Here is a 17,687-nt window from a genome sequence, read left to right on the forward strand (position 1 = left end):
AATAGGCAAGAAATGTGTTTTGTGGTCTGAAGTGATGATTTAAAGTACATTTCTTCACTTATTTTGCCATTGGAGTAGCATATATAGATGTGCTCCTTATTTTGCTATTGGAGTAGCATATACAGATGTGCTCCTTATTTTGCTATTGGAGTAGCATATACCGATACGCTCCTTATTTTGCATTGTGTAATCCATTTAGGTACAATCATGTGGGTTATAACAATATTAGATTGATCTATATATACATTAATCTAATTACTGTTCATTTGGTAATTACTGATTTTGGGACTGTCGTGTGAAAGCCTACATCTAGCTAATTTTCTATTATCTGAGTTCAAAACAGACAATGGATGCTTACAAGCAAAAAGAGTGGTGTGAGTAAAAGTCCGACAACGCGCACAAAAATAAACAACCGTCGTCTGAAAACAAAACAGACAATGGATGCTTACAAGCAAAAAGAGTGGTGTGAATGAAAGTCCCACAACGCGCACAAAAATAAACAACCGTCGTCTGAATTCAAAACAGACAATGGATGCTTACAAGCAAAAAGAGTGGTGTGAATGAAAGTCCCACAACGCGCACAAAAATAAACAACCGTCGTCTGAATTCAAAACAGATAACAGCTGCCTTGTAAAGAGCGTTGTGTGACTTAAACTCACACAACGGCCACAAAATAAAGTGACGTGTAATTTGCAATCACACAACAGCTGCTAAGGGTACCCGTTGTCTGAATAATAGTCACACAACAGCTAATGCTGTCGACAGGCTGCCCACATGCTGTCGACATGCTGCCGGCATGCTGCCGAGCCCTTCACACGACGGTTCCCTACAATCGATCTTCATCAGACGGCGCCTCGATAGACGACGCTTTACCGCCATATCAGACGACGGTTTTTAGCCGTCGTCTGATTCAATTTTTGTAGTAGTGACATATAGCTCTTGATTCTTGATCATGTACATACACATTACGTTTTATTCATGATGATGTATGTTTTTAAAATAATTGAATTTTTGTAGTGAAATATAGAGGGCTTCCTTTAGTATTGAGCACTTAAAAGGCCGGGGTCATGGGGGAAAATCCACCTCTTAGCGGCCTTCCTTGAAAGTACTATATACACACTGTTGCAGAATTATCAATGGCATAATCTAAACTGCAAGTCTAAAATTACATGCATATCAATTCAGTCTTGCTCCAAGAGGCAAGAGCCAATGATGCCAAAAGTTCATCATCTACTCTGTACAACTACAAATAAACATTAGATTACCCCTATTAAATTCATAGGTTAGTTTTAACTTTTAAGCAGCAAGAACATGCACAAAAATCCCCAAAAACAGATCATAATGAACCTGGCTTTTGATGAGTCCCTAGAGGAGGTTGAGCTGAGGGAAGGAATTACTAAAGCTCCGGATTCCCTTGCTAGCTAGTTACGACAGTTTAAACTGGCTAAACAAGCTAGCTCAGGACATCAGTACGTATGCACGCACCTCTCGTAACGATCAGTAATATAAACGTCACAGAGGGTCGGGTGAGAAAGATGGGATACACCGAGAAATGCAACTGTACGTACTAGCTAGTAGTAAATCGACTACACTAAACCCTAATAAATGGAAGGACACCAGACTTTTTATCTTAACTATTTGCCCTCCACTCTTGATTACTGCTAATGCATGTATTATGTGCAAGACTTTCACTCTTTAAAATGGACCAAGTTTACCTTAAATAATAATGTTATCTGTTTGATGTATAGAAAGTATTGAGTTTTTTTTTTTTTTGGGGGTAAATGATCGGATAATATATAAACACCCAGCAAGCAAAACCCTGGAGAACAAGAACAAAGAAAGCTCAAAGGGTCACAGACAACCAATAATTGGATACGTACGCTACTAGGCTTCTAGCTTAGGATTAATGTCTAGGCTCTTTCTTGGGTCATTCGAGAATGTGGAGTTAAAATAGTATACAATACTTAAAACAGATAACATCAAAGAATCGATTGAGGAAAGCGCGCATGTAGATCATTTATGAGAACCCTTACGCACCATCTTACTTAGACTTCCAAATAATCCCGTTCATAATGTTGCTACACCCAAGTTAGTGCCTCTATTTTTACTCTTGATGCAAGTATACGTACTAGCGCTACGTATATATCATATACTTACCGGGAAATTATTCACGAGGACAGGACGATTACCTAGTCTATGAGGTGCAATTGAACCAGCCTATCAGATACAAGTTATTGAATCTATTATTCTTTCTCGATTTTGCAAGAAACTTCATAGTGTTGAAGGATATCGACATAATGTGTGTCTCTACAAACTAGGGTTAGAGTTGTAATAGGAAAGTACCCTAGGTATACTAATTGTATTCCGATTCTGTTACCTTTTGTGTACTCTGTAAACTCCCTATATAAAGGGCTCCTATTATCAATAATAAACACAATTCTATTCTCCTAAAACACGTTATCAGCACGAGTTCTAACCCTAGCTTCAGAAAAAAAAAAAAAAAAAAAAAAAAAACCTCTTTCTTCTCTGCCGCCAACCCAAAAAAACAAGAAAACAAAAAAATTTGCGAACCTGGCCTCCTCCCCTGCAGCCTACACAAACCCGCAAGCTTTCTGCTTGCTACCGCCACCACACCAGCAGCCCACGCTGCACAGACGCCCTCCTGCGTCGCTGCCCTTGCAAACCCAGTAGCCCAGCCCATTCGGCCTCCTCCCCAGCGCCCCCGCGCCCAGACGCCGCCACCCGCTGCTGCTTTTGCGCACCCGTCTGCAACCCGACTGCGTACCAGCCCGCCGAGTGACGCTCCCCCGCGCACCAGCCCGCCTACTCGCTCCCTGCAGCCGCCTGTAACCTGCCCGAAGCTGCTGCCTATCTTGCACTGCCCCCGCCACCTGCAGAAAGAAGAAGAAGAAGAACAGAGGAAAGAAGGAAGAAGAAGACCGAAGAAGAAGACCGAAAAAAGGAAGGAAAAAAAAGAGAGGGACCCGGCCCGAAAAAAAAAAAGAAGAAAAAAAGAGAAGAGAAGGCTGGGCCCGGAAAAAAAAAAGAAGAAGAAGAAAAAAAAAGGAGAAGAGAAGGCTGGGCCCGGAAAAAAAAAAAAGAAGAAGAAAAAAAAGAGAAGAGAAGGCTGGGCCCGGAAAGAAAAAAAGGGAAGAAGAAGAAAAAAAAGGGGGGAAGGGAGAAGGGCAGCCACCAACTGCCAATTTCCGACCAGATTCCAACTACACGCCTGCATCAACACGCGCGTGTCTTCAAGTCAAGAACAATCACGTAAGTTTTTATAATTAAGGTTGCTGCTTTCTTGTATTTAAATTCCTTTTATTTTATGCAAATATTGGAAATATATGTTGCCCAATGATTTTGAGTACTTAACAAAGCAGAATTGTGGGGATTCACGCTTAACGAACTAAGAGTGTTCGTATGAACTAAGAGTGTTCATAATTAAACGAACTAAGAGTGTTCGTGTGAACTAAGAGCGTTCACAATGCTTGGACTAAGAGCGTCCGTAAGCATCAAATTGTGACCATATTAAAACATCATTGTTGGTCTAATCCAAAAGAGATTCTTGGAAATTGATTTCTTGGTAGCATAGCTCGGAAATCTTATTGTTTTAGTTTTCGTGGAAGTTTAACTCCGAAACTAATATATCTTCTCTTCTTATTTTCAGGATGTCGAATGAACCTAGACTCGACTTTCCCATGCTTGACTCAACAGGCTCGGATTACCACAGTTGGGTAACCGATGTTGAGAATCATCTCACTTCCAAGGGAATATTACCCATAATCCAGGCACCTAACCCGGATATTGAGTTCAACCGAACATCTATAAAGCATGCTCAAGCAGTTATCTTGATGCGACGCCATATGGATAAGGCACTCAGATTGGAGTATATGTCGATCAAGAATGCAAGAGAGCTATGGGTAGCGCTAGAAGAGTGCTTTGGCAATGTCCAAGATTCCCTCCTCCCTGACTTGAAGGTTCAATGGAACAATCTGCGCTTTGCTGACTTCAAGTCTGTTGCTGAATATAATTCAGAAGCTCTTCGCATACAGTCCATGTTGAGGTTTTGTGGACAACCTGTCACAGAGCAAGAGTTAATTGAGAAAACTCTCTCCACCTTCCCCGTTTCAGCCATTGTGGTATCAAAGCAATACCGTACTGAAGTCAATGCTGGACGGATCACGAGGTTTCATCAGCTTATCAATATTATATCTGTAGCTGAGAAACATGATAACATACTCGTGAGGAATTATAATTCAAGGCCCATTGGAACTAAGAGCGTTCATGAGGCAAATTATAATGCACCCAGAGGAGGGCGCAAGGAGCGGAACCCTAATAAGGGATATGAGGGACGTATGAGTCCATATAACCGCCCTAACAAGGAAGGAAACCGCAAGTTTGGTGTGGATACACGTGGTGGTAATCCCACACGTGGGAGAGGTGGTCGTGGTATCCCTGGTCGTGGTGGTGACACCAACCCTACTAGGGAACGCCCACAACGTGCACAACGTGCACCTCAATTAAAGGGAGGCAACCGCAATGATGAGTGTCATCGATGTGGATCAATTGAGCATTGGTTCAAGCAATGCAAGGCAAGTGAAGAACTAGCTGAAAGATACAGGGCATATAGGGACCTAAGAGAGCAAGAAGTGTACCTTGCAGAAGAAGAAGAAGATGGTGGAGATGTCAATCTCACCATAGAGGACTTCAAAGCTGAAGATGAAGTGCACATGGATGCAACAGACTTTGATTAGATTAGTCCTTTTTATTTTTCCAAGAACTTTTGTAATGGCAATTTGCCTTAGTCAATAAATGACAATTGTATTAACTCTTTCTTATGTGGCAGACCCAATAAAATGTGATGTCTAGGAAAGTCATTGAGATTCTTGGTACTTAAGAGAGCCTCGCTTCACCAACATCTCTCTCTACTTTCCTGGTTATATTTGATTGGAGTTACCAAATGGATAGAGTGCCTACAATGTGTCTTACTTTGATTTTATTTTGGATTAGACTTTGGAAACTTTGATGTAATCATTGGCTATTAATAAAGTGTCAATTCTTTTACTTAATGTCTTGGACATACCTTAATTCGAACTTTATTATATAAGAGCCAATGGTTTTCATGTCAATCACATTATGAGAATGGACAGAGTTCCTTTGCACCACCTCTAATGACTACGAACATAAACGAGTAGTAGAGAAACTTATGTGTCGCTCTAGTGGGTTGTATGCAACCACTATTTGAGTTATTGAATCCAACTATGTCATGAGAGACGACTTATGGGATTTTGACACATATAGGCTTTGACATGATGATCCGTGTATTAAAGACTTACACGGACATCCATTTTCAGAACGAAGAAAAGTAAGAACCAAGAATTGGTTCGAGGAGCTGCACATGTGCCTCATGGCGCCATGATTGTGCAAAGACAGGCCATACATGGCCAGTGCTGCCTACCCCCTGTGGCAAATACATGGCATTGACGCCATAAACTCCTCTCTCTACTTTTTAAGTCTATTGTGACACTATGGCTTCACCAAAACCTTTATTGGTTGATTATAAAACCCATGTTTCGTTCTGTAAAGCCTGTTATTTAGGATTGAGACCATCCTATGCAAAGGAGATTGAGGAAATAATTCCATTCTCACAAAGAATCTAAGGGAATTCTATGGATTTGATCAACCAACTTGCGGACCATATAGATGTTTTATGGTGTTGGTTGATACGCAAACACGCTGGTCACGTGTTGTGCCATTATCCACTCGTAATGCTGCTTATACTACACTCCTAGCACATAACATATGGCTACGGGCTCACTACCCAGATCATCTCATTCAGTCAATTTGACTTGATAATGTTAGAGAGTTTACATCGACAGTTTTCGATGACTATTGCATACCATTGGGTATTGATATCAAGTATCATATTCCCATGTACACATCCAATTGGTCTCGCGGAAAAGCCACCATTAAACGACTACAATGGTAGCCCGGACATTGGTAATGCGCACCAATATTTCCGCTTGGGTTATGCAATAACGCATGCAGCTATGCTAATTCGTCTACGACTCATAGCAGCCACTCAACTTTTATTTGCGTTACAGCTAGTGACTGGGTACGAGTTTCATATCTCGTATTTAAGCATATTTGAGTGTGCGGTTCATGTGCCAATTGCGTCGCCACAGCGCATCAACATGAGTCATTGCAACGAATGCATATATATATATTTGTTGGACATGAGTCTCCAACTATAAGTCTGCTATATAGAACCCTTGACAGGCGATCTCTATTTCGCTGGATTTGCGAATTGTCACTTTGATGAGACAGTCTTCCCGTCGTTAGGGGGAGATTAGAACGTCAACGTTCAACAGAAACGACAGGAATTGTCGTGGTCTGTCCTCACTATGTCTCATCTTGATCCCCTATAAGTGACGAGATCACATATACCTGCTGCAAACATGCCTGCAAGGATTGATGTCCCCACAAGAGGACATGGCATGGTGCCACCCAGAGAAGATGGGTACTGCACCACTACCATGGATGGTAGTATGGTGACGCCACAAAAGTGGCATAATGGCGTCATAGGCCATGGGTTCCGCTAGAGAGAGTAGGAGACCCATAGGTTCGATGGATTCTCGCCCTAAGAAGAGAGCGAGTTTGGCACAACTTGATCCATTGATCATTGATACTCATAATCCGTCTCATGAGAATATTTTGGATTGTGGTTATGTCCAAGAGACATCGTTGGGGGACGCCTCAATGTTAGAACCAATTCCTCAGAATATAGAGATCTCTACGAACTACACTAGTGTACATGAGGACGTGGAATTATTGAGACCAATGACATCGAACCTTACTCCGTTGAAGAATGCCAACGTAGAGAAAATTGGCCTAAATGGAAAGATGCGATCCAGGTTGAATTGGATTCACTAACGAAGAGGAAGGATTTCGTGCCTGAGATGCCAACACCTCCTAACATAAAACCTATTGACATTAATAGGTCTTTGTTAGATAGCGTGATGAGAAAAGGAGATGGTAATCTCGCCTTATAGCGCAAGGTTTCTCACAACGCCCTGGAATCGACTACGAGAAGACATATTCTCTCGTAATGGATGTCATTGCACTCCACTACCTTATCAGTTTGGTAGTTTCCAAATAACTGAACATGCAGCTTACGAATGTGGTCACTATGTATCTCTATGGAGATCTAGATACATAATATAATGAAGGTTCTTGTGGACTTTATTTACCCAAGTCAAGTGGCTCTAGACCACGGAGCGCATTTACAACGAGGTTGAAATGCTCACTAAAATGACTACTTGATTGGGAAGGGATATGATGAACTATGCCCACGCGTTTCCATGACAAGTTCCGGATTTGCAATTGTCGCGGTTTATGTTGACAAACATAATTGGAACCCTTAAGGGTTAAGGGAAACCGCTGAACACCTGAAATCCGAGTTTGAGAGGAAGGACCTTGGGAGAACACGGTTTTGTCTAAATTCAGAACTTGTATACCGTGTCAAGAGACATTTTGATAAAGTCAAAGATGCACCATGGTCGTCCGTAGTCTTGGCCCTAAAAGGGATCCGTTCCGTCCCAGGGATGATGATGAAGACGTGTTAATAGCGAAAGTGCTTACTTATGTACAATAGGCGCATTATTGTACTTAGCACAACACAAGACCGGACACCTCAATTATTATGAACTTGTTGGCTAGACATAGCCCCGCGCCAACGCAACGCCATTAGATTGGTATAAAGACAATCTTTCGATATTTGAGAGGTACGATTGATATGGGCTTGTTCTATCCCTATAGAGAAAAGCGACAACGGAAATGTAGGATCGGACTCCACAAGGCAAAATGCCACCTTCCGTGCTCCTCCTCCTCTCTATCAAAATGACAACAAGCACTTCTAAATACTGAAGTGAACCAAATCCAATAAGAGGATAATGTAGCGGACTTATTTACTAAGTCGTTACCAAAATCCACTTTCAAGAAACATGTGAAGAGCATCGGATTGAGAAAGTTATCCAAATTCCCATGATTGTAGCAATCAGGGGGAGATATTGACATCAGGGGGAGGCATGATGTCTACATGTTCGATCTCGAAGAGTGAAGGACGTGTTGTGCTCTTTTTGTCCTTCGACCAGGGTTATTTTTGTCCCACAGGGTTTTTGTTACCTGGCAAGGTTTTTAACGAGGCAACAATTAAAGCGTCATCACCAAGTTTGAGCGGCACAAGGGGGAGTGTTGAAGGATATCGACATAATGTGTGCCTCTACAAACTAGGGTTAGAGTTGTAACACTACGTCAATAAACTTATCAGACGACAGAGCTCAGACGACAGAATTGTTGTTTTCTGTTATCTGAAAAATTTTAACGACATAATGAAAAAATTCTGTTGTCTGAATATAGTGATATACCATAGTAAATTCGTTTTGAGAAAAATGATCCGTTTCAGACAACAGTTTTCTGTTGTGCATTAAATGGAGATTCATTTAGTCCTGATTGTGTTCCAACTGCTTGTTTTTTTGGCACAACGTAAAGTGGAGTGGAATTGGATGCACACTTGAGCAAAAATCCCACCCCCGACAAATTTATCAAACTGAAATGTGAACTTCTCTCTTTGCTCTTGACCAAAACCATCGAACTGGAAATCCAGCGCCCTCAACCAAAACTTCTTACCAAATCTAAACTCAATCACTTCTAATCCAGCGCCCTCAGCTCATATAATTGAAAGCCCAGAAGAAACTCACCCATCTCGCATCGAAAAAACCTCATTCCAGATCTAAAACCTACTGGGACCTCCCTCTGAAAACCTACACTTGCCCTCTCTCTGGGTGTCTCCTCGTCATTGTCGTCTCTCTCTCTCTCTCTCCTCGACGGCACCAGCACTCTCCCTCTCCCCTCGATAGTTGACGGCGCTCGCTCTCCTCGACGGGTGACGGCTAAGTCCCTCTCTCAAATCAAGAACTAGATCTGTTCCTCTTTCTCAGATTTGATCAAAAGCTATATGGGTTTTCACTTCTTGTTCTTTTGGAAAAATAATCTACTGGTAATTGTAAATCTGCTAGTTTCTAAGACTGATTGTTTCGATGGTTTTGATGTGATGATGAGTTTTGAATTTTGATTCTGTGTGTTCTGCTTTGAATTGATATTTGATAGTATAGAATTGTAAATCTGATAGTAATTGCTTTGAAATCGTTGTTGAACTGTGCTATGCGCCTCTGGGTCTATATAGTTTCTGATATGATCCTCAGTGTAGTTGAAGGTAAGAGAAAAAAATGGACTGTGTGATTTTACAAGAGGGAGGTGGGTTTATGATGAGAGCTATCCTTTGTATCAACCATTTGTGTTTCCTTTGATAGATGAAGGTTTTAATTGTCAGGGCAATGGGAAATTAGATAAAGATTACATGAAGTGGAGATGGCAACCCCAAGATTGTGAAATTCCAAGGTACTTTTTCTACTTCAATCATTTAGTTGTCATGAGATTTTAAAGCATGGTAGTTTGATATAGTCACAATGTGGTTTGATTGCAATGTTAAAGACTTAAAGTTGAGTACTTTTGGTGTGGACTGTGTGGTACAATTTTAACGCAACAAAGATGCTGGAGCTAATAAGAGGGAAGAGACTAGTTTTTGTGGGTGATTCAATCAACAGAAATCAATGGGAATCCATGTTGTGCATGTCAATGGGAGCAATAAAAGATTCAAACAAGGTCTATGTGACTCACAGGCGCAGAATCACCAAAGAAAAGGGAAATTACAGTTTCAGATTTGTGTTAATTCTACTTATCACAGGGTTACAAGTGTACTGTTGAATATTATGTGAGCCATTTCTTAGTTCATGAAAGCAACGCAAGAGTAGGGCAGAAGAGGAAGCAAATCTTGAGAATTGATGCAGTTGATCATGGCTCATCTAGATGGAGAGGAGCTGATATTTTGATATTCAACACTGCACATTGGTGGTCTCCAATTTTTAACATGAGCAACTAACTTACCTTAATTCATTATCAATTGTTTCAGGTTGATCTTGATCCTTATGGTTCTCCCTCCGTCTTCTTGGATTCTGCGATTCAAGCTGTTGCTGATGGAGGCATGCTCATGTGTACCGCAACGGATATGCCAGTACTATGTGCTGGTAATGGGGAGGTTTGTTATTCAAAGTAAGCATTCATACCTTTATGTATATCCACTTTGACTGAACATATATTCTGATTCATGGACTTATCTATCAAGAATTGTTTGTGGTATTAGATATGGTTCCTATTAATTGAAAGGGAAATATTGCCATGAAATGGCCCTAAGGGTCCTCTTAGCCTGCATTGAGGTGTTATTATGTTCTTGATTATACCTCCTGGTTTGGATGAAGCTATTGCGATTTCTAAGGTACAAATTTTCTGGCTTGCCCTGAAAGTCTTTCTTGATTTTCTAATAATGATCAATCTAAATTTTCTTTACAGGTGATACAATTTCTCGAATCACCAGAATATAACATGTTTACTTGTATCGTCTTTGATACTGCACCCACGGTAAGTAATATTCAATTTTGTGATTGCCACATTTTTTTTTTTTTAATATTTATTTTAGTACACTATGATGGGATATTGTTAACAGGGCCATACCTTGCGACTTTTATCCTTGCCAGACTTCTTGGATGCATCAATTGGCAAGATATTGAAGGTAATGTTGTCAACTTAGATGAATAGTTTAAGTGTGTGTATTCTTATTCTTTTGGAACTAAATGGAATTAAATATACAGTATGACTTGAGAAGCTAGTTATGAGATAACTCATAAGCAATTCAAATCTTCTGTACTGCTTTCATATTTCAATATAATGAGTTTCCAGATCTGTTTGTCACGAATTGCTTAAACTTTAGATTTTACAGCTGATTGAAATTTGAAGCTATGTTTACAAATTAAGCCTGATGTTTTGATCTCTTTCAGTAATCTGCAATCTATAGAAGGTTGCTAATGTTTTCCAAAACTTCAATGCAGTCAGACAAATTAGAGAAATTATGGGAGAGGATGATTAAAGTGCATGAGCTTTTTCGTGATACCGATTCCACAGAATTTGTCATAGTAACAATACCCACGGTAAGAGTTTTGTGCTTTTATGTGAATTATTCTTTTTCCTATCTGTGTAATTTACACCATTTTGAAATACTTAGAAGGAGCCCAGTTACTTGAGCCTTTGTGGTAGAGACCACTTACTTGAGCCTTCTTTTTGACTTGTTGGGGAAGTGTAGGTTCACCATATGCCGATGGAAACATTGGCTAGAGACTGAATTGTAATCAATGGGCAATTGGGGCTGGCTTTTCCAATTGCTATTTGTTTGGATAGTAAGATCACATCTTTTGAAGATATGATCACTTATTCTTTTTTCCATTGTGGTTTATGTCTACTCTCTATTCTAGTTTTGTTGCTTGCTGCAGTTACTTTTAAAGTCAGTGCAAGAGAATGATAACTATGCTGCAATGAGAGAAAAGCCCAAAGATTCTCCAAGTGGAAGCATAGCAAGAGCTTAAGTTGCATCGGGTCAAACTAAGGTAAAACATCTTTACTGTTTGTTTCATAGATGCTAGTTTCTTAATTCTGTTGCTCTTTTGATTCTTGATTCTTGATTCTTGATTTTTTTTACTCTATTGTTGTTTCAGGGGTAAACCTATTCCTCCTTGTAACATTACATTACTCATCATTCAAAGTAAATCCATTACTTACTAGTCTTGTGTTTGATAATATTGTACGGTTGCTAGGGACATAACACATTCTAGCAGATATCTAATTGTATGTTTTATGGGTTGATTGAAACTGTAGGTCTGGTACTTTCATATGGTATTGCTGGTAGAAGAGAAAAGGGGAGCAGGGGTAGAAGCTCGAGAGCTCAAGAAAGATGATGAAGTGTGGCTGGTCGGGAGATCAATTTAGAGCACCAGATGATCTGGTATTTTCAGATATAGGATTTAACTTGTAGAGTTATAGTTTGATTGATTGATGTAATGAGATCTGGATACTTGTACATTTTCAAATGAAATTAATTATAATGATAATTTGATTGAAGCGTTTCTCTTGCATTACAATTAAAATTTTCAGACCAGATTCTTAATATGGTGTTGTGCAACTGCACTTGCTAAGACATACGAACCAAACAAAGCTGACGTCTAAACCAACATCAAACAACAGAATTCAAGCAAAGGTCTGTTGTTAACAGTCTTATACATTGACATATACCTGTGGTTTCTAATTGAATCACACAACAGAAAGACCCAAGAAAGTTCAAGCCTCTATATATTCAGACGACATATTTATGTCATTTTAATTAGAAAGACACAATAGAACATAAAAAATATATGTTGTCCACAATTGATTCACACAACAGAAAAAATCCAAGATAGTTCAAATCTCCATATATTCACACAACAGATTTCTGTTGTCTTAATGAAATACAAATGATAGAGTTTTATGAAAAGATGTTGTGCAAAAACTTTTATAACAACATATAACTGTTGTTTCGTTACATCTGCAACCACAGAAAGTTATAATTCGGCATATATGGACATAATCAGACAACAGATTATTGGCATGCCTCTGTTGTTTGAGTGAAATATAGACCACGGGTTAAAACTGTCGTCTGAAGGCCTAAGAGACATCAGGCCAGTAGACAACAGAAATTTTCTGAATCAGACAACAGCCGAGCTGTTGTCTGATGACTTTGTTGACATAGTGTAATAGGAAAGTACCCTAGGTATACTAATTGTATTCCGATTCTGTTACCTTTTGTGTACTCTGTAAACTCCCTATATAAAGGGCTCCTATTATCAATAATAAACACAATTCTATTCTCCTAAAACACATAGCACATTCAAAACTTGTTGCCATTCAATTAGAGGTCTACCTCATTTCGTGTTATCCAGATATATGTGTGTACTTCATGAAGTCTTATCTCGATTCAGATATTCATGTACAACCCTCCAAATGGTGGGTATGTTTCTAGAGTACTATGATTGCCTTTGATTCATCATAATAAGTACAACTTTACGCTTGCAATTTAAGTTATGCAATTGTTAATATTCAGTGTATATATATATATATATATATATATATATATATATATATATATATATATAGACACACACACATATATATGTAATTTATAGATATAAAAGTGTTGGAACTCGATCTATAGTTTAATGGAGTATATATACATTGAAAGAAGGTTGCTGCGAGGTGGATTTTCTCCATGATCTTGTCTTCTGAAGTGCTCAATATTAAATAAGTCTTGTAATTGAGGGCTAAATATGTGGAAAACTATTTGTGGAACTTGCTATGTCAAGAACCACTACATCGTTGATAACTACAGAATGCATGCATAGGTTTGATCTCCATTCCTATTATCAAAATAAAGAACTTAAGAACCTAACTATCCAATAGTTGTTCTTTGACGTACTAGTTGCTAACCATAACTTTATTGTAAATGAAAACTGAATTCATTACTATCCATAATTTTCACCTTACGTATACTTGAAGACTCCATTCACTGTGAGACTTTACGTACAAATTTCATCCTACGCTATAAATTCTCTACACCATTCACACGAAACTTCCTCATCTCTTCGCACTTACATTGTGCTCTGTCTCCCGGATCTCTCTACTCTCTTCTACACTTACACTTAATGGCTAGTTCTGGTTTCTTCGATCCCTATGTGAGTGCCTCTTACAAGTTATTTTGATTTCTTGCTCTCAATTGATTACGTAGATAGAGATTTATGCAATATATGATTCAACATCTCCTTTGTTATATTTGCTTGATCGAGGATAGGCATTACTGCTAAGTAAGACGGGGTACTTTTATATTGACTCCAATACCAATGATTGGGTGACGTAGACGATTCACGAATTCCTATTTCCGTACTTGCTCGTATCTATAGTTTTGATCATCCAGATAATTGATGTATGTTTTTAGTGCAACACCATAAAACATACTTAGTGTTATGGGATACAAAAATGATATCTATATCAAATAGTGAAAGTCTCAGAATACTTTTTACTGAATGTAAACTATATTTTGGAGGATTGGTTATCCACATATCCGGATCAACTTATTCTGATCACAAATGAATAAAGCTCTGTTAGCTTCTGTGCTCTGTCGATGAGGTTTTCAAGTAAATTAAATACCATAGCTAATTATTGTTTTGTTTTTATTTTATTTTGTTTTATATCACATCGCTTTTTTCTTTTGTTTTATTTCATTAATTTCTCTTTTGTTTTGTTTAAGGGCATTATGTCTGGAATCATCTACATGTGGGTAGAGAACTTTAGCCATGAATATGTGTCAGCTGAAAACATATATGTGGTGCAAGAAACTGACTTTGAAACTGCCCGTTGGGCAAAGTGAGATTAGTTGAGTAGGAGAATGTGGATGAGTATAAGAAGGAGAGCCTCACCTCCTCATCCTCATCCACAATCTCATGTTCAACTGATCTAACTTGGCCTAACTTGATAGTTTAAAAGTCAGTTTCTCGCACCACGTATATGTTACTAGCTGACACATATCTCTGTGACTAAAGTTTTTTACCTATATGTAGATAATTCCAGACACAATGTCCCAAAGTAAAACAAAAGAAAAAAAAATAAATGAAAGAAAACAAAACAAAAAAGAAATGAAATGATATAAAATAAACAAAAATAAAAACAAAAGAACAATAGTCAGGGGTATATAATTTAACTTACAAGCCTTCTCGGCAGAGTATAGAAACTAACAAAACTTGATTCATTTGTCACTAGAATAAATTAATTAGAAAATTACAAACAAATGTCACTTTGAGACTTATATTAGTTATAAGGCCACCTAAATTGTTTTGTGCACATAAGGCCACTTGCCTCTTTAAATTATTTTTTCTCTGTCCATTTTACCCTTCTACCTAAGAAAACTAACCCAAATTGTTTTGTGCACATAATGCCACCTAAATTGTTTTGTCCGCTTGCCTCTTTAGGGTTTTACTTTAAGGTTTAGGGTTTAGGGTTTAGGGTTTTACTTTAGGGTTTAGGGTTTAGGGTTTTACTTTAGGGTTTAGGGTTTAGGGTTTTATTTTTAGGGTTTAGGGTTTTATTTTTGTTGGGTTTAGGGTTTAGGGTTAGGGTTTAGGGTATAAAAGATGATTGTCAACTTTTTACTCTAGTGGCATTTATGTAAATATATTAATTTTTATATCTAAAATTTAACACCTTTTTTATTCTAGTGGCCTTATGAGGGAAAAAAATAGTTGGTGGCCTTATGGCTAAAAAAAGATTCAAATATGCACTTATATGTAATTAACTCTAAATTAATCTGGATATGTGGATAACCAACCCTTCAAAGAATAGTTTACATTTTCAGTATTGAGAAACCTTCACCAAAGATAAGGATATCATTTTTGTACCCTATAACACTTGGTATTTTTTTGTTATGGTGTTGCACGGAAAACATACACCAATTAAGGTCATTTGGGTGGTCAAAACTATAGACATGAGCAAGTACAAAAATCAGAATTCATGAGTCGTCTACATAAAACCCCGATTTCACCACTCATTGATATCAAAGTCAATATAAAAATACTCTATCTTACATGGTAGTAGTGCCAAACCGAATGCAAATGTTTCAAATGAGATAGAGTTTATAAGTCATATATTACATAAATCACTATATATGTAATTAATTGAGAGTATAGACTATAGAGACTCACAAGATGGAGCTTAATGTAAGTGCAGAGAGACCTAAAAGATAGGGTATGATGAAGTCTTGTGTGAATGATGTGGGAAATTTTAGTGTTGGAAGAAATTTAAACTCTTGCAATGAATTGCATTTTCCAGTGTTAGATGAGTGTTATGGGTAGCAATGAATTGAGTTTTCATTTAAAATAAAGTTATTGGTAGCAACTAATATATAGGTCAATCAACAACCGTTGGGAAATTAGGTTCTATATTTTAATATAATAGAATTGGATATCAAACCTATACACGCATTCAGAAATTATCAATTGTTGAAGGATGTCGATATAATGTGTGCCTCTACAAATTAGGGTTTAGAGTTATAATAGGAGAAGGTTCTAGGTATTCAATGTATTCGGATTCTATTACCTTTTGTGTACGTTGTAACTCCCTATATAAGGGCTCCTATTATTAATAATAAAGATACAATTCTAATTCTCTACAACACGTTATCAACACGAGATTTAACCCTAGCTTAAAAAAATAAAAACCCTAAAACCTAAAGATGCCGAAAACCCTACTTGCAGCCCTAACCGCAGCTACATCCCCTGTTGTCCCTGCAACGCACCTGCCAACCCAGCCCTGCCGCAGCTTCCCTGCAGACCCCTGCCGCAAGTACCTGCAGTCCTAGCCGCGCACTGGCCAGCCTACCGTGTCACAACCCTGCTCCCCGCATGCGCCCCTGCTCTCGCTGCACACTGCAACCCTTCGCCCAGCGTCCCCCACAAGCCTCGTCGCTGCCTGCTACTGCCAGCGTGCTACTGCTGCTGCACCAGTCCCGCACCAGCCCACGCACACCTGCGCACCAGCACGAGTGCACGCTGCTGCCTCCCTGCTGCCCTTGCATCTGCAGCCCTGCAACGCACCAGCAACTCCTGCTGTCAAAAGAAAGAAAGAAAAACCTAGAAAACAGAAGGAAGAAGAAGAAGACGCGTAGAAGGAGGAAGAAGGAGTGGGCCCAAAAGAAGAAAAGAAAGAAAAGGAGAGAAAAAAAAAAGGCAAAGCAGGCCTGGGCCGCGGAGAGAAAAAAAAAGAGAAAAAAAAGGAAGGGAGAAGGGCAGCCCACCAACTGCCAATTTCCGACCAGATTCCGGCAATCCTAATTTAACTACACGCCTGCATCAGCACGCGCATGTATAAAGAATCGTGAAGCAAAGCTTCAAATTACCAAGTAAGTTTTTACAATTAAAGTTCCTGCTTTCTTGTATTTTAAATTCCTTTTATTTCCTATAGAATTTTAGAATATATGAACATGGTTTTGAGTATTTAATAAGCGGAATTGTGGGGATTCACGCTTAACGAACTAAGAGTGTTCATAATAAACGAACTAAGAGCGTTCGTATGAACTAAGAGTATTCATAATGCTCGGACTAAGAGCGTCCGTAAGCATCTAATTGTGACCATATTAAAACATCATTGTTTGGTCTAATTCAATTATTCTTGGAAATTGATTTCTTGGTAGCACAGCTCGGAAATCTTATTATTATTAGTTCTCGTGGAAGTTTAGCTCCGAAACTAATTCATTCTTGTTTCACCCTTTTTCAGGATGTCAAACTTGAACATACTCGATTTTGTTCCATTGGATTATGCAGGTAAAAGATTCCTATTGTGGGCTCAGGAAGTTGAGCTCCATCTTATTTCTTGTGATCTATTGCACACAATCCAAGAGATTTGTTCTGAAGGAACTGCTCCAGACCCTCAAACTGAGATTGACAATTCCAGGGCGCTTGCCCTAATGATGCGTCATATGGATAGAGACCTCCAGTTTGAGTTCATGAATGAGGATAGCGCCATAAAGCTTTGGCAAGCGCTTCATGAACGTTATGGCAATGTTCGTGACTCCATTCTTCCGAATTTAGAAGCAGAATAGAATGATCTTCGCTTCTCTGACTTTGATACAGTCATACAATTTTATTCGGAAGCTCTCCGCATCA

At 38.8% G+C, this 17,687-nt stretch overlaps 2 protein-coding genes across 2 annotated transcripts; both read left to right on the top strand.

Moving 5' to 3' along the window:
* The first annotated feature begins 9,016 nt into the window (after positions 1 to 9,016).
* Positions 9,017 to 12,066, top strand: LOC112164186 (protein trichome birefringence-like 6). Its single transcript, XM_040506003.1, is given in 8 exon segments — positions 9,017 to 9,058; positions 9,269 to 9,460; positions 9,595 to 9,786; positions 9,788 to 10,170; positions 10,262 to 10,393; positions 10,468 to 10,536; positions 10,622 to 10,687; positions 11,004 to 12,066. Coding segments are annotated over 4 exon segments (639 nt in total). The 3' UTR covers positions 10,001 to 10,170; positions 10,262 to 10,393; positions 10,468 to 10,536; positions 10,622 to 10,687; positions 11,004 to 12,066.
* On the top strand, positions 10,127 to 11,934 carry LOC112164187 (ATPase GET3B-like). Its single transcript, XM_024300417.1, has 7 exons — positions 10,127 to 10,156; positions 10,468 to 10,536; positions 10,622 to 10,687; positions 11,004 to 11,102; positions 11,442 to 11,511; positions 11,664 to 11,710; positions 11,824 to 11,934. Exons 1-7 carry the CDS (start codon positions 10,127 to 10,129, stop codon positions 11,932 to 11,934), a joined length of 492 nt encoding a protein of 163 aa, XP_024156185.1.
* Positions 12,067 to 17,687: the final 5,621 nt, after the last annotated feature.

Source organism: Rosa chinensis, chromosome 5 (genome assembly GCF_002994745.2).
Source record: "Rosa chinensis cultivar Old Blush chromosome 5, RchiOBHm-V2, whole genome shotgun sequence".
Classification (NCBI taxonomy): domain Eukaryota; kingdom Viridiplantae; phylum Streptophyta; class Magnoliopsida; order Rosales; family Rosaceae; genus Rosa; species Rosa chinensis.

Bases quoted from the DNA above. Each gene is read 5' to 3' on its own strand.
- LOC112164187 (XM_024300417.1), top strand. From the start codon at position 10,127: ATGCCAGTACTATGTGCTGGTAATGGGGAG. The intron at 10,688-11,003 runs GTAATGTTGTCA...ACTTCAATGCAG, and splicing joins CAATTGGCAAGATATTGAAG to TCAGACAAATTAGAGAAATT. The intron at 11,711-11,823 runs GTAAATCCATTA...TTGAAACTGTAG, and splicing joins TACATTACTCATCATTCAAA to GTCTGGTACTTTCATATGGT.